Genomic DNA, 21,748 nt, shown 5'->3' on the forward strand with positions numbered 1-21,748 from the left:
TACTCGTTTAACACGTGCCCGCTTAACACGTTTTCGCAATAGCACGATTTTTTTGGGAATGTTTTTCGAATAACATTACCGTCCTTGAAATAACACGAAAATAATCAAGTGGCAGACTACTTCGCGTAGTGGTATAAGTTGGTGAAAATGGTAATATGCGTGAGCGGATAAATACACGTGGTCACAGCACTCCTCCACTCACTCAAGTGTTTATCTTTGTGTTTTAACAAACCGCGGTGACTTGTGTTGCTAGTTATCTTGTGTTGCTAGATATCTAATGTTGATGTTGACAACCCAGCACCAACAAAAACCTGACTTTGCCGCCACCACCACCTGAAATGCAACCCCCACCTTTTCCATTTTTTTAAATGGGAAAATTGACCCTGCATAGCACATTTTCGCTTAGCACGAACATTTTCAGAAACTCATCTATAGTGTTAAATGAGGAATTACTGTACTTGCATTTCCCACCTCCCAATCCATCTCTCTATCAGAGGTAGTGAGGGCGGGGAGCAGGAGCCGGTGCTGGGGGAGCTGGCTTAAAAGCTGGTTCCCTCCAGTACCGTCTCCACAGGTGGGGATGGGTCAGGGAAGGCAGAGACGCAGCGGCGCTGCAGCTCTGCTTTTTAAATGTAGTAAGAGCCAAACTCTTACTACATTTAAACTGCAGAGCTGCAGTGGGGATAGCAAGCACTCCTGCCCACTTTTCGACTAATCAGATAGTCAATGGAATTTCCATCAACTACTTGGTTAGCTGATTATCTACAATTTAACATTCTTAATACTTTACTTTTCTTTGACACCTCACCAACCCCCACCCTGAAGGCTTTCTTACGCAACATGTACATTTCAGCAAGCCATCTACAGTAAAACCCCGATAGTCCGGCATTCCTGATAGTCCGGCATCAAAATGGCAAGAGCCTAGTGAGTGAGCTTCAGCAAAAAATGAGTCACAAGGTAACAGCGGCAGCAGCTGAACTGAGCAAAAAGGGTTAAAAAAAAAAAGGCTTAAATAAATAAAACATTACAGTATACTGTATATAGTATGTACAATCAAAAGGGTTAAGAACACTTTATATACAGTATATAACGTATACAGTGTGTGTGTACACACACACAGACACACACACACGCCCACCCATCCATCTTATAGTACCTCCTGATAGTCCGGCATATCTGATAATCCGGCACCACCTAGGTCCCATAGGTTCCGGATTATTAGAAGTCTACTGTACTAAGAAAACTCAGCACCGCTATTAACTAACAAATGTACTCAATTTACATTTATTTTGATGCTTTTGCTTTCTATTCTCTTGCTTCCTTTTGCTCCCTTTTTGTTTCTCTTTCTGGATCTTCTTTCCTAATTTTGGTTTCTTATGCCAGAACAACTCTTCCTTATTATCTTCCTTTTCTTGCTGTGCTCTGTGGGCAGCTGTGTAGTGAAGTATAGGATGATGGTGCACAAAAATCTAGGGCTGTCAAATGATTAAAAAATGTAATTGTGATTAATTGCACATGCCTCCCCTTTGAAAAGCCGTGGCGTTTCAACAGGGCAGTGCTGCATGGAGCCTGGGATGAGCTGGAGTCCCCAACTGACCCCAGGCTCCATACAGCACTGCCCTTTTGAAGAGCCAGGATGGCTTTTCTAAGGGACAGCGCAAAGCGTTCCGTGCGGCATTTCAGTGGAACCTGGGGGCAGCTGAGGACTCTCCAGCTAACCCTGGGCTTCACGGAAGCTGCCCCTTTAAAATGCTGCCTCTGGTGTTTCAAAGGGGCAGCTGCTATGGAGCCCAGGGTCAGCTGGGGACTCTCCAGTTGATCCTGGGCTCCATGTTGCACTGCCCTGTTGAAGCGCTGGAGCAGCAGTTCAAAGAAACAGTGCAGCATTAATGCCTGTGATTAACATGTTTAAAAAATTAACGCATTAATCCTGCCCTGCATTAACACATGTCCATTGACAACCCTACAAATATCACAAAGGAAGTGAGGCAAACCAAGAATTATACAAAAGAGTGAAAACATCTCTGCGATTTTGACTTTACATATTTTTGTTTCTTAAAGCATGTTTGGTTCCCTACTGGGCAAATACTTCAGTGTCAATTTTAAAAAAGCATTGGGGTATCCAGCCCTTCAGTATATCAAAGTTTGAGATTTCTAAATAGAAATAAAATTATCATAGTTGTCATATAGTTCTTTAAAAGACCTTTGGTTTGGAAAAGTGCACTTTTGTTTAAAAAAAAAAAGTGCTTCTTCCATATTAAGTTCTGTGCCGATAACTTGCTGGAATGTCTTAAGTTCGTACATGTAAAAGCCTATCTGGCAATTACAAATATGCTGGTAATTGTAGAGCTTCCAAGTGGCATAAACAGACCTCTTATTAATGTCACGGTAAAACTGTGGATTAGTAATGGTTTGATTAAATGATAAAGCTTCACCATGAAGAAAGTGCTTCGTTCCTTTGTGAAGCAATGATTCCATGTAAATGTATCCCGATCTGGTAGGCTTTAGGCTTTAACACAACATTTCTTAAAAGATTGTGGAATTATGGACATTAATAATTTTTTGTTTATTATAGAACTGTAGTCATATAATTGTCTCATTGTTTAAGTGCAATTAGGCCATGAATAATCAACAGCTAAGTTAAGCTTTTGAATAACTTTCCAAAATGTCAGTGTCTCATGCTTCTGTTTCTCAGAGACATGTTACTGGGTGAAATTCTCAGGTCAGAGGAATATACCATCCTGATTTAAAGAATGACACAGTTTGCTCAATGTAAGAAATGTAATATTTTTCCCTGAATAGACACTTGTCAATCTAAAGGGGCAATTTTCTTTATAAATTAAAGAAACTCTGTTCAGTTTGATAATATTAAGAGTTTATAAAATGACTGTAGTACAGTGAAATCTTTATCCAGCATTCTGTTAACCAGAAAACTTCGTTAACCAGCATTGCCCCCAGCCATGATATCACTGTGTCTTCAGGCACACATGCCTGACTCCCATCTGTCCAGCTGACTGGTGCTGGGCTTTTGACAGCTAGCACTGCTGGCTGACATAATCATCAGCCCTTCAGTTTGCCTAGAACTGCTGGGAGTCTGATCTGCTGGTAAAGGACAAGCAGAGCAATAAGTTTGTTATCCAGTCCGTTTAATTAACTGGCAACCCCCATGATAACAAAGCTTTCACTGTAGTTTCTACCTGGGAGTAACAGAGATGATGGATTCAGGCCATGTCTCCACTAGGGGGAAGATCAACACTGCTGTGATTGATGTCCTGGAATTGGATTTAGTGGGTGTAGAAAGACCTGCCGAATCAAATTCAGAGGCCCACCCCTTGGTGGCTGGTATTCCTGCTCCTGCTGTGGGGGTGGCAGGGAAACTCAAAGTAAGGTACATCAACTCCAGCTTTATAACAAACATAGCTGGAGTTGTGTGTCTTATTTCGAGCTTCCCCTTTAGTGTAGACTTGACCTCAGATTCTTCTATGTAGAGGGCCTGGTTCTTGTAGACTAGATCAGTGTTTCTCAACCAGTGGTACGAGTATCCTTAGCAGTGGTCACCAACCAGTAGATCGGGATCTACTGGTAGATCTTGGAGCCTCTGACAGGTGATCTTGACTGGTTTGGCCAAGAGGCTGTCAAGCACAGCACTTCTCCTGCCCCTTTCCTTACTGCTGCAAATCTCCTTCCCTTTGCCTTGGAGCTGCCGGTGTTTCCCACCCCCACCCTCGGAGCCTCCTGCTTGCTGGGCAGGGCAGGGAAGGGAGAGCAGGGGGTGCTGATGTCAGGATGCTCCCTCCCACCCTGTATTCTATCTCCACAGAATTAATGTGGGGGAGGGTGGAGGACAGGACTTGGGGTGGAGGGAGTTTTCTGGCCGTTGTTGAGAGCAGTGCAGGGCCAGGGCTGGGGTGATCCTGCTTTAGCCCCACTGCACCACCACCCAGGAGCCACCTGAGTAAGAAATGTCCACCAGGAGCTAGAATCCCAAACCTCTGCCCCAGTCATGAACCCCCTCTTATACCACAAGCCTCTGTCTTAGCCCTGAGCCCCTTGGACTCAAACTCCCTTACAGAGCCTGTACCCTGAACCCCCTCCTACACCTCAACTCCATGCCCTAGCTCAGAGCCCCTCTCACACTCCAAATCCCTTAGCCCAACACCAGAGCCTGTATCCCAACCCTCTGCCCCTGCCAGCTGAAAAGGAGAGAGGGAGGAGAGAGTGAGCAGGAGTAGGATCTTGGATAAGGGGCACAGAGGAGGTGGAGCAAGGGTATTTGGGTCTGAGGGTAGATCCTGGATTGCACTTAAATTCAAAAACTGATCTTGTGCTTAAAAAGGTTGGAGACCACTGCCTTAGGGGTACTCAACTCTGGGGGGGGGGGGGGGGTGCGTCAACACATCTGAAATTTGGAGAAAACTGAATTTTGTGTTAAGTTTTACAGTGCTTTATTATTTTTGTACTTTTTATACCCAAACATTTCATCGCCTGCCCAGCTACGATTAAGTTGTTTAAACAAATATGTTGCAATGGTAGAAAAAAATGTTGTGTCTGAAAACTATAGGTACTTAACTTTTTTTTTTTTTTTTTTTTTTTTTGTAATGAGGGTACTTTATTAAAAAAAGGTTGAGAAACACTGGACTAGATAAGTGCTGTTTTATCTCATTCTGGAGTAGAAACTAGTTCATTCTGAGATTAAATTAAGAGGGAAGAATCTTTGCAAGAGGGTGTGTAGGGAAGCTTTCTCTTTCCTCTTCTCCTTTGTGTGACTTGATGTACATTCCCTGGGCCCATGCATTTCTACCTTTCTCACTGAATATTGGGCTATTTTTACAGTTTCATGGCATTCTTTATATCTTTTTTTGGGGGGGGGGGGGATTTTGTTACTTTTTCATCCACACCAGGTGTTGGATCTTGTTCTCAGTGAGTGGGAGGGGAAAATACTGACACCCAGGAAGGTTAGGAGGTCCAGGGGGCTGTTGCAGAGTGAACCTAACCCACATGTGTTCCACTGCAACAGCTCCCTGCTCTGTGTGTTGCAACCAGATGCATGAATCGTAGTTCTACTCACTTTGGCCCAGCTGTCCCTCTGTCACAATGATGCACCAGGTTGCAATGCCAATCACTTAATTTTTTTCTAGCTACCTGCTGCCATGACAAAGAGGCAGCAGGCCAAATCTGAGTAGTTCTGTGACCCTGTGCACCAGGTTGCAATATCTGGAGTGGAGAGCTGGAGAAAGTCCTGCAGGATAGGAACCTCAGGAGTGGCTGCTGAAGGATGAGTTTTTCATTTTTAGTTTTATATTCTTTTTAGGGCTGTCAATTAATTGCAGTTAACTTGTATGATTAAAATAGATTAATCATGATTAATTGCAGTTTTAATTGCACTGCTACACTGTAGAATACCAATTGAAATTTATTCAATAATTTGGACGTTTTCTATGTTTTCAATTACAACACAGAACACAAAGTATACAATGATTACTTTATATTTTTACAAATATTTGAATTGTAAAAATGATAAAACCAGTATTTTTCAGTTCACCTCATACAAGTACTGTAATGCAGTCTCTTTATTGCGAAAGTGCACCTTATTAATGCACATTGTTATATAACTGCGCTCAAAAACAAAACAGTAAAACTTTAGGACATATATGTTCACTCAGTCCTACTTTTGTTTAGCCAGTCACTAAGAGAATCAAGTTTGTTTGCATTTACAGGAGCTAATGTTGATTGTTTCTTATTTTCAAAGTGAGAATGGGCACATGGTTCTTTTCTAGCAGGCAGTGCAAGGTATTATATGCCAGATATGTTAAACATTTGTATGCCCCGTGTGCTTTGGCAACCATTCCAGAGGACATGCTTTCATGCTGATGATGCTTGTTAATAAAAGTGTTAATTAAATTTGTGACTCAACTCGTTAGGGGAGAATTGTATGTCTCCTGCATTGTGTTATACCTGCATTCTGCCATATATTACATCAGTGGTTTGCAAACTATGCGTCGTAACCCATTACTGGGTCACAGAACGTGAGTCAATGGGTTGTCTTCCTATAGGGTGAGCAAGTGACCAGTGGGGGTGCTAAGCAGTGTTCCCTATAAGCTGAGCAGCAGCACAGCTTCACAGGTGACTAACCAGCCCTTCCCAATCAGAGGCTCAGGGCTCCTGCAAGGGGGTGCCACGCAGCTTAGAGGGAACACTGGTGCTAAAGCAGGCTTCCTGCCTGTCCTGGCACCTAAGACCACACTGAGCCCCAGAAGCAGCATGTCTGGCTCCTAGGCAGGGTGGCCCCCATGCTGCTGTCTCTGCCTCAGGCACCAGCTCCATGTTCTCATTGGCTGGGTACCCACCAATGGGAGGTGGGGGTGGGGGCAATGCCTTGCATATGAGAGCAGCACATACAGCTGCTTGTGTGCCTCTCCCTTGGAGTTGGACCTGCAGCTGGCTGCTTCTGGGGTGCAGTGTGGTCTGGGATGCTCTGACAGGCAGGAAGCTTGCCTTAGACTTCTGTGCTGCTGACTGGTAGCTGATAAAAATAAGCCCATGCCCAAATTCCAAGCACCAACCTCTTACCCTGAGCACTCCTCCCAATCCAGAATCCCCTTCTGCACCCCAAATACCTCATTCCTAGTCCCATCCCAGAGCCTCCACCCCCAGAGCCTGAACTTCCCCCCACCCTTGAACCCCATCCACCTGCCCATGCCAAGAGCCCCCTCTCACATTCTGAATCCCTCTGCCCCATCCTCCAGCCTGGAACTCCCTTCTGCACCCCAAACTCCTAATTCCCCCAGATGTAGCTCACACCTCTGCACTCTTCCACACCTCAAATTCCTCATTCCCAGCCCCACCCCGAGCCCAAACTCTAGTCAAAAGATACAATTATGTTGGTCATGGACATCAACAATTTTCTTCTACTGAGTTAAAGAGAAAATTTTTTTAAAACTACTGTATTTCATGGTATAGAAGTCTTGTTGATAAACCAGAACATGTTGCTTGTTTTAAGAACACTGTCATTGAAGATTTGACAAAATGCATAGAAGGTGCCAATGAGAGATTTCTAAAGATGGCTACCACACTTGATACAGGTTTAATAATCTGAAGTGCTTTCCAGAATCTGAGGAATAAGATGTGGAATGTGCTTTCAGAAGTCTCTAGAGAGGAAGATTCTGAGGTGGAAAGTACAAACCCTGCACCACCAAAAAAGAAAATGAACCTTCTATTGGTGGCTTCTGACTCAAATGATGGAAATGAGCCTATGTTAGTTTCAACTGTTTGGGGTTGTTATCAAGCAGAGCCTGTTGGCAGCGTAGATGTATGTCCTCTGGATTGATGGTTGAAGCATAAAGGGGCGTTACATGGATCATTAATGCATCTGGCATGTAAATAACTTGAGACGTTGGCTACAACAATGCCATGTGAAACCCCAGATGACATTCTGAACAAGAAGCGGGTAGCATTATTTCCTGCAGATATAAACAAACTTGAATATCTGAGTAGAGAAGTAGGACTGAGTGGACTTGTAGACTCTAAAGATTTACATGATTTTATTTTTGAATGCAGGGGTTTTTTTGTACTTAATTCTATATTTATAAGATCAACTTTTCATGGAAAGAGATTACACTACACTACTAATTAGATTGTCATAAATAGGAACTGCAAAGGAGAGTCTGACTTAACCCTATCCTCACTCTCCAGGTAAGCAACTGGAGATGCACCTGAGGGAAGAGGTTGGGCATTCAGACAATAAAAATGCACATAGGAATTTCAAAATGAGAGGGAGGGGTTTTACTTTCTCTCTTCTTTGAGATCAGAGCACTTTTTTCCAGGTATGCAAAAAACGGGCTTTCCCAGGAATGGACTTATTTAAATGTGTGAATAGGGAAAATTTTAGATAGTCTGTCAGGTTTTATTGTTTTCCTTGTTTGGGGGTTTGGAAATCATGTCTGAGCTGGTTCATTGTTTTTCTTTTTTGTAACTAAGGATAACAGCCCAGGGATTTTCCCTGAGTCTATGTCACTTCATGGCTATTTAACACCTACTCGTTTACTATGCTTGCAACAGTAGTTTTGTTTTGATAATAAAAATATTTTCCTTTTTGTTTTGATTAACCACTATTGGTTGATTGTTGTGCCCTTAAGTTATATTATTCACTTGTGTGGTGGCAGCAAGAAATCAGTCTTTGTCTTTTTGGATCTCAGAGGGACTAAGATCGAACAAGTTTGTCTCTGGGAGTCATAGAGACAGGTTTTATAGAGTTTATTCTACTAGGTGGCTCCCCATCTCTGCACTTGGAGTGTCAGGTTGGGGAATTGAGCTGACACAGGTGAATTGAAAAATACTATTTTGTTTTTTACCATGAAAATATTTGTTTTTATTTTTACTAGCATTAACTGTCTCATTGTGACAGTAGATGTACACTCAGGTTGGCCTGTCTGCCAATTATAGTGCACTCAGACCTGGCTGCTATCTTGCCCATGAAGGACCCGCTGCTGCCACGACTGTGTCCCAGCTGTTCCGCCTCCACCTAGTGCTGTCCATGTGCGTCGTGCACTCACACCTGCCAGAGAGTGCTGTGGAGCTGCTGGAGTCTGTCATGCAGCTGCCTGGACCCTCTGGCTGGACTTCCTGCACTCTGACGAGGCGCAGCCTCCGCTAACTTAGCTGAACCAGTCTGAGGTGGGGAGGAGAGAGGATTTCAGGGTCACAGTGGGAGGGGAAAGGCATTTCTGGGTTGGGTTTTTGGGCACAGGGCAGTACTGAGGGGCTGACTCAAGTATTTAATGGGCTGCTGGGGGGGGCAGGACAGTGGGGGCAGCTGGATTCTGGGGGCTGTTTGGGGGACGGGGCCTCTCGAACCCCACTTGAGTGCAAGTCTCCCTCAAGCCCACTGGCCGTGTGGCAAAGCAGCCCTGCTCGGGTCCCGGCACACTCCGGGCAGGTGAGAAGGGCTAGGCCGCGACATGGGAGTATCACCGAGGTCACACTGCTAGGGAAGGACGCATGCCATTACCTGGCGGGTGGCTGGTTGGTCTCTGGTAACTCGGCAGGAAAGTGAAAGGCACACAAAGTGCCTGTGCAGCACCTCTCGCCCCCCTCTGGCGCCTTGCGACCTCCAGAGGCAGGGGAGTCTCGTGAGAAGTCTGTTCTCTGTGACAGATGGCGTGACGGACGCCTCTCCTTTTATAATAGTATAGATTACAAAGTGAACACTGTATAGTTTGAGAGTAGAAAACACCCAAAATATTTAAATAAGTGGTACTCTGTTATTTAACAATGTGATTAACCAGGATTAATTATTTTAATCATTTGACAGCCTTAGTTATTTTGTTTTATTTTGAATTTGTGGAAAATTGGTATTAATCAAAGGGCTTTTACCTTCCAAGGAATTATCTAGATTAAGAAAACACTGTAAAAATGTTCTAATACTGTATACAACATTGACTTTTCAGTCCTTGTCTATTCTGAGTTTTAAGTACATAGTGTTAATTATCATTTTCTAATACATAGTATTTTTCCTAGTAATCTTGCAAAACACCCTTTTTTTCCCATTACTTTGAAGTGATTGACTGGGTACTGACTTTAATGTAGTAACTGTTGCTAGGGGGATTGGATTACATGGCTACATTAGTTTGGAGCACTTTTCCCTGTAAGTTGTGCACTTAGGCGGCCACCCAGGAGAAATTCAGGTTAGCAGAGTGCCCACAGCTGGCAGCATGTGTTTCTATCTGTGGTACACATCTGCACATGCATTACCAGGCAAAGAAAATGAAATTAATAAAGGAGGCTGGGTGCTATTTGCAGTACTTTAGATTATTTTAAAATGGCCACTACATGTTTGCAGTTGCCTCTTCATCTGGAATTTAAGAGCTAGGAAGAGAAGCTGAAGGTCACTTGGAGTTTGTTTGAACAAGAGTGAGTAGATTTAAATATTGGAATACTTGAATGAGGAATTTGAGCTGCCAATATCATGTAGAGTACAGGACTGGTTTAAAATTCCTCTTATAGGTAAATTCCATTTGCCTAATAAGAACACTTATTTTCTTTTGCTCTTGTCATGTGTCTGTAGAAAGTGGAATAACTTTGTGATCTCACACCTTAGACACACTCACCCAGGAACCTACCCTTGCAATAAACCCCGTTGCCAACTTTCTCCACACATCTATAAAAGTGACACCATCACAAGACCTAACCACATAAGCCACATCAGAGGCTCATACAACTGCACAGCCTCTAATGTGATATGTGCCATCAAGTACCAGCGGTGCCTTTCTGCCATGTATATTGGCCAAACTGGACAGTCTCTACAACACAGGATAAATGGACTTATAAGTCAGATATCAGAAATGGTACACACATAAACTTGTAGTGGAGCATGTTAACCTGCCTGGACACTCAATCATGGATTTAAAAGTAGCCATTCTTCTACAAAGGAATTTCACAAGCCAACTACAGAGAATGTGGAATTGACCTTCATATGCAAATTTGACACTTTCCCTTCTCTGGATAGACACCAGTTGGTTGTGAAAAGAGCCACTGGCTCCCATTTGCTTCTAATCCTGCAGAGTCACTGTTCTTAGCATTAGGCATGGGATGCTCCCAGGTTCAGGTCCTGTCTGCCACCTTTGCTTAGGATGTAGGGCTCCCTAGCCTGGCTGCTATCAATTTCAAAACCACAAACCTCACTTGCTTATACATGTTCCATCAGTGTTCCATTTCACTGTAGCTTCTTGATTAACTCCTTCAGGGACAGTGTGTCAGGTAAGTAAGGAATATAGGGTTATCAAAAGAATTTATTAACCACACACTAATTCTTTAAGAGAGTTTGCAATTGTTGCAAAGTCACAACTTTTGCCCTGAGAGTCCAGAGTCTTATCAGTCTGGTCTTCCATCATGTGGCAGTGGATGGCCCCCTTGCTCAGAGGAAAGCCCTCTTGCTTCCCAGTAGCCATTGCCTGTTTTTGCTCCTGTGCTCCAGCTGGGAAATATCAGTCCTTTCCTCCAGGGTATTTCTACACTTAAACTGCTACAGCAGCACATTTGCAGCATTCCACTGTTCTAGCACTGCAATGTAGATACTACCTATGCCAAAGGGACGGGGTTTGCTGTCAGCATAGGCAGTTCACGGTAGCAAGGTTAACAAATGAATTATTCCATCAGCCTAGCACTGTGTACGTCAGAGAACTAACATCAGTGTAGGTATGTTTCTCATGGGTGTGAAAAATCCACAATGCTAAGCACACAACGCTAAGCAACACTAATCCACAACCCCAAGAGACATAGCTATGCTGATGGTAGTTCCCAGTATAGACCAGCAGTTCAGGCTTCTGTGTAGAGTGTCTCGGCTACCAGCTCAAAACCATTAAAGTTGATGGCCCTAGATTGTCCTGTGATGGTGTCTCAACCATTCTCCCTAATACAAAATGGATGTTCTAATTCAAAATGGAGGGTACATTAGTAAATTAAGGTTGCAATACAAAATGGAGTTCACAAATTAATGGACACATCCAGTTCTATCATAGCCTGTCTTTCTCAGTCATGTTGATAGACCATGGAAGAATAACTTGGAAATTGTTTTGGCATAAGTGTATAGTAGATCGGTGACATTTATGACATGTATATGAAATACAATGTAGATCAGTTAGTTTTACCAAACTACTCAAGTTTCATTGATACTTAGGATTTTTTAGAGATTCTTAAGGTCTTTTAGAGGGTAATGTAGATTTTACCAAGAGCTTTTAGGAAAGGTACTACTAGAAGGAAAGTAAAATCATACTTCTGATTAAGCAACCTTTTTTTTCAGTCTGGAGTATTGTGCATAGATTTTAAAAGTGGATATTAGTGTAAAGTGGGTCCTTCAAGGCAAACTTAGTGGAACTACAGTTCATTAGCATGGGTTTCTCATTGTGCTTGTTGGTAGGACACAAATCTAGAATAGGCAGAGAAAACGGAAATGGAGGAATTGGCACAAATTGCAAGTTAAATCGTGAATATAAACTAAAATAGATTTGCGTATGGGTAGATCTAACTGTTATGGTTGATAATGAAAGATGATAGAAACATTCAAGGAATCTTCCTGTTGAATTATTTCAGCAGATTTTCACCATCTCTCCTTGACCCTATAGATTTTGTATGTGCATAAAAGATACATGGTATTTCAATACATAGAGGATCACTGAATTAAATATTTACTTACCACATTATGAATTATTATGCATGTATAACTAGGATGAATGTGAGGAGACTGGCAAAATCTATTCTGCACTCAGCGTGCCACTAAAACGGTAAAATGGAGAAGCAGTGTGGCCCATCGAATAGGGACTGGAGTTCTGTTCGCAGCTGTTCTGGGATTTTGGGTGAGTTACTTCACCTCCCTGTATTTAATTTCCCTATCTTAAAAATAGGAAGAGTATTGTAATTAACTTTGGAAATCACTTTGAGTTATATAGTTGAGGAGTGCCATTTACAACCCTTTACTAAAAAAATAATACAATACATGATAAATAATAATAGCATGTACATATTTTTTCCTTCTCATCCAGTAGGGATTGGAAATCAATGAATGTGTAAAGTCTGGGCTACCTCTATCCAGTCAGCACTAATCCTTATTTGTTTCTTCAGTTCTCCTTTGCTGCTTTCCTTTTCAACAATCTCTCTCATATTTGGATTTTCAGTACAGTTGTTAATGTTTTATTTCCCTTCCAGTTCTAACTTTTAAAATAAGCAAGGGGAGGGAGGGTATTGCCAAAGTGCAGCAGCTGTTGTGGCACAATATGAGCCTTCATTGTGGGTATCTTCTGCTCTTACTGGGATAACAGCCCAGAATGTCAAGACACAGTGCTGGCTTCTGTTGGCAATTGAAAGTACCAGGTTGCTTCTCCATTACCAGCCAATGCAGCCTATATTAGAGCTTCCTCGTTTTAAAAAAGGCTTCGTTTTAAATTAGGCTTCTAATCCGAACTAGCTGAACTCCTCGTGGAATGAGGAGTTAGGAAGCCTAATCCGAACTAGCTACTCCGTGCCGCGTGTAGCCGCGTGGCACGGGGTTCGAACTAGCCGGGATTTAAAAATGGCGGCGCCCGGTTTATGCAAATGAAGCCTGGGAAATTCAAATCCCGGGCTTCATTTGCAAGTGCAGTATGCCTACATTACCCCGCTAGTTCGAACTAGCGGGGTAGTGTAGACATACCCTCAGATCTAGGATCTACAAGAGCAATAAGTACAATTTCCACCATCCACATGCTAGGCATAGACAATTTCCAGGACCTTTCCTCCTTAGCAACTTTTAGGTTGAGCAAAGACTATTCAGCTTCAGGAGTAATTTCATGCTTAATCAGCTATTTGGTGAGATTCATTCTAAATTCTCATCATTTATGCCTTTCTGTCTCAAGGCTGTGCAAGAAGAACGTGGAGTAATGTAGTGATGGTCACTGAAGGTGCTTGAGTACGTTTTTTCAGCAATCATGGGCCTTAACAGTGGATCTTGCTAATGTTAGTGATTCAGTATTTGCAAGTTACACCAATCTACAGCCACCACTGTAATTAAACTGAGTGAAATGCAATGGCTTTAAATTTTTAAGGATCAGGTAGATTCAGCTTTCTAAGACAATTCACTGAGCAAGGCAGACTTTTTGGCAGAAGAGCTTCTACATCCTCATAGACTTTAAGGTCAGAAGGGGCCATTATGATCATGTAGTCTGACCCCTTGCACAATGCAGGCCACAGAATCTCACCCACCCACTGCTAGAATAATCCTCTCACCTATCTCAGATATTGAAGTCCTCAAACGATGGTTTAAAGACCCCAAGATGCAGAGAATCCTCCTGCAAGTGACCCGTGCCCCATGCTACAGAGGAAGGCGAAAAACCTCTAGGGCCTCTGCCAATCTACCCTGGAGGAAAATTCCTTCCCAACCCCAAATATGGCGATCAGCTGAACCCTGAGCATGTGGGCAAGACTCACCAGCCAGACACCCAGGAAAAAGTTATCTATAGTAACTCCTATCTTCCCACCATTGGCCTATTTACCACTGATAGTGAAAGGTCAATTAATTGCCAAGATCATGTTACCTCATCAAACTATCTCCTTCATAAACCCATCTAGCTTAAACTTGAAGCCAGATAGGTCTTTTGCCCCCACTACTTCCCTTGAAAGGCTGTTCCAGAACTTCACTCCTCTGATGGTTAGAAACCTCCGCCTAATTTTGAGTCTAAACTTCCTAATAGCCAGCTTATATCCATTTGTTCTTGTGTCCACATTGGTATTGAGCTTAAATAATTCCTCTCCCTCCCTGGTATTTATCCCTCATATATTTAAAGAGAGCAATCATATCTCCCTTCAGCCTTCTTTTGGTTAAGGTAAACAAGGCAAGTTCCTTGAGTCTCCTTTCATAAGACAGGTTTTCCATTCCTCGGATCATCCTAGTGGCCCTTCTTTGTACCTGTTCCAGTTTGAATTCATCATTTTTAAACATGGGAGACCAGAACTGCACACAGTCTTCCAGATGAAGTCTCACCAATGCCTTGTATAACGGCACTAACATCTCCTTATCCCTACTGGAAATACCTCGCCTAATGCATCCCAAGACCATATTAGCCTTTTTCACAGCCATGTCACAATGGCGGCTTATAGTCATCCTGTGATCAACCAGGACTCCGAGGTCCTTCTCCTCTTCTGTTACTTCCAACTGATGTGTCCCCAGCTTATAACTAAAATTCTTGTTATTAATCCCTAAATGCATAACCTTATACTTCTCACTATTAAATTTCATCCTATTACTATTACTCTAATTTACAAGATCATCCAGATCTTCCTGTATGATATCCCGATCCTTTTCTGAATTGGCAATACTTCCCAACTTTGTGTCATCCGCAGACATTATTAGCACACTCCCATTTTTAGTGCCGAGGTCAGTAATAAAAAGATTAAATAATAATGGTCCCAGAAGTGATCCCTTAGGAACTCCACTAGTAACCTCTCTTCAGCCCGTCAGTTCAGCTTTCAGTATGACTTGCTGTAGTCTCCCCTTTAACCAGTTCCTTATCCACCTCTCAATTTTCATATTGATCCCCGTCTTTTCCAATTTATCCAATAATTCCCCATGTGGTACTATATCAGATGCCTTACTGAAATTGAGGCAGATTAGATCCACTGCATTTCCTTTATCTAAAAAATCCTGTTACTTTCTCAAAGAAAGACATCAGGTTGGCTTGGTACGATCTACCTTTTGTAAAACCATGTTGTAATTTGTCCCAAGTGCCATTAACCTCAATGTCCCTAACTACTTTCTCCTTCAAAATTTTTTCCAAGGCCTTGCATACTACAGATGTCAAACTAACAAGCCTGTAGTTACTCGGGTCACTTTTTTTACCTTTATTAAAAATAGAAACTATATTAGCAAGTCTCCAGACAAATGGTCCAACCCCTGAGTTTAGAGATTCATTAAAAATTTTTGCTAATGGACTTGCAATTTCATGTACCAGTTCCTTTAATATTCTTGGATGAAGATTATCTGGGCCCCCTGATTTACTCCCGTTAAGATGTTCGAGTTTGACTTCTACCTTAGATTTGGTAATATCTACCTCCATATTCTTATGCCCATTTGTTATGTTGCCATTATCCCTAAGCTCTTCATTAGCCTCATTAAAGACTGAAGCAAAGTATTTGTTTAGATATTGGGCCATGCCTAGATTATCCTTAACCTCCACTCCATCCTCAGTGATTACCGGGTCCCACTTCCTTTTTTTTTTTTTTTGTTTTCTTCCTATTTATATGGCTATAAAAACTTTTACTATTGGTTTTAATTCCCTTTAATTCTTTTTCCAAGAGGGAAGCTTTTTCCCAGCAAATACGACTTAAAATGTTGGGAGTTTCATGTACTACATGTGGACTTTTCTGTTTTGGACACACTTGGATTTCTTTGGGGGGAAAAAAAAAAAGTCAGTTCAAATCTGAGAGACCAGGTGAGATTTCTGTATTAGAACATAAGAACGGCCATACTGGGTCAGACTAAAAGTCCATCTAGCCCAATAGCCTGTCTGACAACAGTGTCCAGCGCCACATGCCCCGGAGGGGATGGTCCGAAGACAATAATCAAGCGATTTGTCTCGTGCCATCTATCTCCAGCCTCTGACAAACAGAGGCCAGGGACACCATTCCTACCCCCTGGCTATAATAGCCTTTTATGGCCCTAACCTCCATGAATTTATCTAGCTTCTCTTTAAACTCTGTTATAGTTCTAGCCTCCTCTGGCAAGGAGTTCCACAGGAACTCTGTATTCTTGGAAACGAATGTTAGAATCTAGGAATAGGATTTTTTTTAAATTCATTGGGTCTCAGTAGTAAGAGGGTTTAAGTAGATATGAAAATCGCTTAATTGTTCTTTCTCCCTACAGCTAGTACCAGTTTTCTTGTGATGTTGGAGAAAAATATATTTTCTGACTTAGGGATGTTAAATGTGAATATTCAGGTAAATGTGCAACTGCTGAAAATTTGAGCAGTTACATGTTTACAAGCGGGGGGAGGGGCGGCTTCATAGAGAACTGGAAGGGAGCTCAAGAGATCATCAAGTCCAGTCCCCTGCTCTTCCTTCCTCCTCCCCACTTTTGCCTCTGACTGTCTGGAAGTCGGTACATATGGGATGCCGGCTTTTAGAGGCCGCAGCGCGGGAAGTGTGGCTCTGTGTGTAACCATGGAGGTTAACTTTACACTGTGAAATCCCTGCTTTCTGTTGTCATTGGCAGACAAATTCAGTCTCCTTAGAAATGAAACCGTTAACAATGCTTGGCATTGGCATTTAAACTATTGTAATTAAGCTTCAAAATACATGTGCTAGTAAAAAATAAAATGTAACCCTTTTTTGGTGTTTGTCTTGCTGCCTGACAGCAGACTTCACAGTAGTTTTCCATTGTGGGAAAAAAAAAATTCAAGTGATTGCTCATGTCCATTCTGTGTAAGTGTGCACATGCTGCATGCACGGATTGTTGGAAGGTTTTTCCCTTGGTGGTATCTTTTGGTCAGCAGGGGAGCCCCCTGTAGTGGTACCTGTATATGTGTGCAAATGTAGCCCTGCTGGCCCGCCATCCCCTCAGTTCCTTCTTACTATCCGTGACAGTCACTGGAATGTTTCTCACTTGTTCTGCCAGTTCTCATTTTAAACGGTTCTCATTTTAAATAGTTCTAGTAGCAGTTCCAGTTTTTAGTGTTAGTTGTAATTGTTTAGTAATAAGTTAGCATTCATAGCGTAAATAGGGGCTCGCTTTTTGCATCCTCATGCGGGGCATGCCTGGGCCTCAAGGCTTTAAGCCCTGTGCCAATGGCTTTAAGCCAGTGCCTTGTGGTGACCTGCTGAGAGCCTCTCTGAAGTGACTCTGAGAGCCTTATTTCTCCGTCAGTTGCAAGATTTGCTGCAGCTTCAAACCCCATGCTAAATGGGATAGGGACTCATGGCTGAAAATCTTGATTATGGAGGAGGCATTCTGTCTTGTACCAGCCGCCGGCCCCCCAAATCACACCTGCTTTGGTGCAGGAGGTACCGGGACGTTTCAGGGTGTCCCTAGTACCACGACACAACGCACCTTGGCACCTCTCCCAGTCACCAGTGCTTCAAAACAAGCAGAGACCCCGCAGGGAAAGGTCTTTGTCATGGTATTCATCTAAAGTGTGCTTCCAGGTGGGGCACTTGGCCACGGCTCCCAGGCCTCCAGCTCCTGGTCGGCACCAGTCAGGTCCCCCACAGAAAACAACCTAGGAGGACAACTTGGCTGAGGTGGACTAAGGTTTAATGCCAGATCTGTTCGAGGCAGCGAAGGAGCTTATAGAGTTGACCTCTTCCCCAGCCTCTCCCTCTAAACTGCCGCACCAGCAGGAGACCTGTGCCACCTGCACCGAGGCACTGGTGCCAACTACAGCTTCTGCAGTCGAACTTCACTCGGTCCTGTGCACTGGCTTTTGGCCCTGTCATCCACGCCAATCCTGTCAGCAGATGCTGGTTTGGAGTAGCTGACGCTGCCTCCTCCGTCTCAGCACCTGGGTAAGCATGAGTCCAGGGCCAGACATGCTCCCTGGCACTGTTCTCCGGCACCAGCCTCCTCTGCTCCGCCCTGGTCAGCGACTGTTTATTCTTCTGACTCTGAGTCCGAGTCAGTCTTATCTAGGCATTTGGCTTCCAGGTCATTCTCCTGACACTGTTCTTTTTCCTGGCACTGCTCCTGCCACAGAAGTGCTTCCGTACAGCCATTCCAGAGGTATTCTCCAGTGCAGTGTCCAGTCTGGACCCTCTGAGCGTACCGGCAGGTCCAGGATCCTGGGCCTTCCCACCTCACCTCTGCTTATTCAGGTTCTCAGGTTCAACTGTCTGTGACCCCATTGACCTGTTCTCCACCATCAAGCCAGTTACATGTCCCCCGCAAGGCTTTATCCAGACCTTTGGGAGATGAGGTGGCGGAATCGGATCATGAAGTGGGATAGGAACAGTCGGTGGTCTCCTAGGACTAGCAACAACAGCAGGAGAAGCAAGTGCTGAGGGAATCTTCTTCCTCATCCCCAGATGAGGCACAGGAGGGTGGATTCACATCATCTGTGCCATCAATGAATTCAAGATCTCACCAGGACCTTTTAAAAGCCTTGCGCAGAGCCTGGGGTTCCAGGCTGAGAGGGTATCAGAAGATTCTGATCCCACAGTAAACATCCTCAATGGGGATGTTCAGGGCTTGACAAATAATACAGTCTACTCGCCCGTGGTGAGTAGATTGTAACCTGTAAGAGCCGGGTTCGGGCGATCTGTGCAAGCGCCGCGGTTTGGCGAGCCCATGGGATATTCCAACCAGGGTGGCTCTCCCCCTTAACAAGATGGTGAGCAAGATTACTAAAACCCTCTGGCAAACCCCAGCCTCGATCCTTCGACTGATCAGTGGGTCAAGTGCAGGTACTTTGTTCCCCAGGTGGGCCATGAACACCTGTTCTCCCACACCCCTCCTGGAACCCTTGTAGTTCAGGAGGCTAATCATAGGAAGCGCCAGGGTCAACCAGGTCAGACTCCTAAGAACAAAGAGGCTAAAATGATGGACCTCTTGGGCCGCAAGGCATATGCCTCTGGGGGGTTTTCAACTTAGGACTGCCAGTCAGCTGGTGCTCCTGACTCCCTATTTGTATATCTCCTGCGTGGCAATGGACAAGTTTAGAGACCTGGTGTCTCAAGAATCACAGCAGAAGTTTAAGGCCTTGTTGGAGGAGGCTAGAGTTTCCTGTGCTGCTCTGCAGGAGGCCCTGGACTCAACTGATGCAGCCGCCTGTATCATGGCCACAGGACTTGTTCTATGCTATAGTCCGTGGCTACAGGTCTCCAGTATTCCTCTCAAAGCGCAGACCAGAATACAGGGGTATGCACCTTTGAGGAGGTGGGCCTGTTCTCTGAGCAAACAGACAACCCTCAAGCCCTTCAGCATACTTATCCCTGCCCCGCAAAGATGTTCCCTTAACCCTAGGGTCCCATCACATCCCTTCCAGCAGGGCCCCCGTTCTGATTTCACCACACACAGGGGTAGGAACTCTGGCAATAGAAATGGTAAATGCTGTACCCATTCCTTATCTGACCAGGAGATGGGACCTTTTAACAAATTCCAGGGTCTACGACCGGGATTTTGAAGATACGAATGGCAACAGAGCATCAGTAAACAATTTGACCCTTCCTTTCCCTTAGCCCGTCTGTCATTTTCTACAGTGCATGGTCAGCAATAACAACGGACAGTTGGGTCCTGAACATAGTGGAAACATATTCTATCCGATTCCTCTCCCAACCTTCCTCCCACCCTTCCCCTGCCCTCTTTAGGGACCTCTCTTGCGAGCATCTCTTAAGCAAGTAGGTGCAGCAGCTCCTTGATTTAGGAGTGGTGGAAGAGGTTCCCAAGGAGTTCAGGGGCAAGGGTTTTTACTCCAGTTACTTCCTAGTCCCCAACGCCATGGGAGACTGGTACCCTGCCCTTGATTTAAAAAAAAAAAAAGCGTATTTCCACGTTTCGGTTACTCCTGCCCACAGGTGTTTCCTTCACGTCACAGTGGGCCAGGACCACTACCAGTTTTGGCACTTCCTTTTGACCTGTTTATGTCCTCCAAAGTTTTTACCAAATGCATGGCAATGGTGGCCACTTTCCCCTGGAAATGGCAAGTTCAGGTCTACCTTTATCTGGACGATTGGCAGGTGAAGGGGGTCTCTACCTCTCAAATGCTGGCACATATATCCGTAGTTTGCAAGTGTGTTTTGATCTGGGCTGCCTCCTGAACGAGGCCAAGTCCACCCTGGTCCCTACTCAAAAAATAGACTTGTGGGTGCCCTACTGGACTCCACAGTAGCCACAGCCTCTCTGCCCAAAGCTCGGTTTCTTGCCATCAAGGAAATCATCCTTTTGCCTGCGTGCCTTGCCTGTGACCCACTGCCAGGAACTGTATGAGGCTCCTTGGCTTCATGGCAGCATGCACTTATGTAGTGTAGCGTGCCAGGCTTCGACTCTACAGCTTTGCCTGGCTCGAGTGCACAACCCAGTCTACCAGCCCTTGGACATGGTGGTGACTGTCCTGGTGGAAATCATGGCTTCCCTCAACTGGTGGCTCCAGGGTCCATTTTCCCGGCCCCTGCCATTAGTTCAGCTGGTGATGAATGCCTCTGAAACAGGCTGCGGAGCCCACATCAGGAGCCAAAGGGCACAAAATATGTGGTCCCAATCAAAGCTGTCGCTGCATATAAATGTCAGAGAACTGAGAGCAGTTTGGCTCGCTTGTTGGGTGTTCCTCCCCCTGTTGTGGAACAGGTGTGTCCTGGTACTGATGGACAACACAGCAGTGATATTTTGTATCAACAAACAGGGTAGTGTTGGTTCTTTTCCTCTGTGCCAGGAAGCCCTTTGGGATTTTTGCATAGAGCAGGGCATTCACTTGGTGACTTCTTACTTTCTGGGATCCCAGAATATCCTTGCAGACCAGTTCAGCAGGTCCTTCTCAGGCCACAAATGGTCCCTCAGAGCAGACATGGCCCTGCGCATCTTCCAGAGATGGGTGTTTCCCCACCTTCCACTCAGGTTTCCAGGGCAAGTCACTCTTTGCAAATTCTATGGTTCACTGCTTTTTAAGGGATCTGGCTAGGCTATACCCAGATGTTCACCAACTGGTTCCCCCATGGGAACTCAGTTTGGTCCTTGCCAAGTTTACTGGTCCCCACTTTGAGCTCTTACGTCAGGAGTGAGCAGTAATTTTTGACCAGGGGCCACTTCGGAAATTTTTGAAGTGGCAGGGCCTTAGATGGAAGAGGTGGGGCAAGACACTCCCATGTTTCCCCACCCACAGACCCTGATTGGTGAAGTCTCTCCCCTTCTCCCCAGAGAACTACCAGCTGTTCTGAACAGCTGGCGGTTCTGGCTAGGTGCTCGCGCCCATGGCACGCTCCCACCCTTATCCCTAGGTCAGTCAGGGGTGACAGGCTCTTAATACGTTTAAAAAGCAGAGAGACAGTGTCTGGGACTGGGCCAGAGCTGGGAATCAGCTCATTCCCATCTTGCGCCTGGTCCCCACAATCCTTCCTGCCTCCCCTGTCCACCACCGGTGCTAGGGGGGGACCAGCTTTTAAGATAGCTCCCTCCAGCACTGGCTCCTTCTTCCGCCTGCTTGCTGCCTATGATAGACAGGACAAAACCCTTTTGCAAATCCCCCCCAACTCTTCATTGCAATACTAGATAGAATGAAGGGCTTCCCTATCTCAGCCTAGT

At 44.5% G+C, this 21,748-nt stretch overlaps 1 protein-coding gene across 12 annotated transcripts in view; it reads left to right on the forward strand.

The window, feature by feature from the left end:
• ADNP (activity dependent neuroprotector homeobox) overlaps positions 1–21,748 on the forward strand; it is a 64,117-nt gene that overhangs the window by 21,703 nt on the left and 20,666 nt on the right. For 3 of the 12 annotated variants that reach the window (XM_075901196.2, XM_006129446.5, XM_006129445.4), the window contains one exon: positions 12,223–12,350. The exons of the other annotated variants lie outside the window; for them this stretch is intronic. In XM_075901196.2, coding sequence (XP_075757311.1) covers positions 12,284–12,350 — 67 coding nt within the window. In that variant the 5' untranslated portion in view covers positions 12,223–12,283. The remainder of the gene's footprint in view (positions 1–12,222; positions 12,351–21,748) is intronic. 12 annotated transcript variants of the gene reach the window in all.

The sequence above is a fragment of the Pelodiscus sinensis genome, chromosome 17 (genome assembly GCF_052426305.1).
Source record: "Pelodiscus sinensis isolate ZL-2025 chromosome 17, ASM5242630v1, whole genome shotgun sequence".
Classification (NCBI taxonomy): domain Eukaryota; kingdom Metazoa; phylum Chordata; order Testudines; family Trionychidae; genus Pelodiscus; species Pelodiscus sinensis.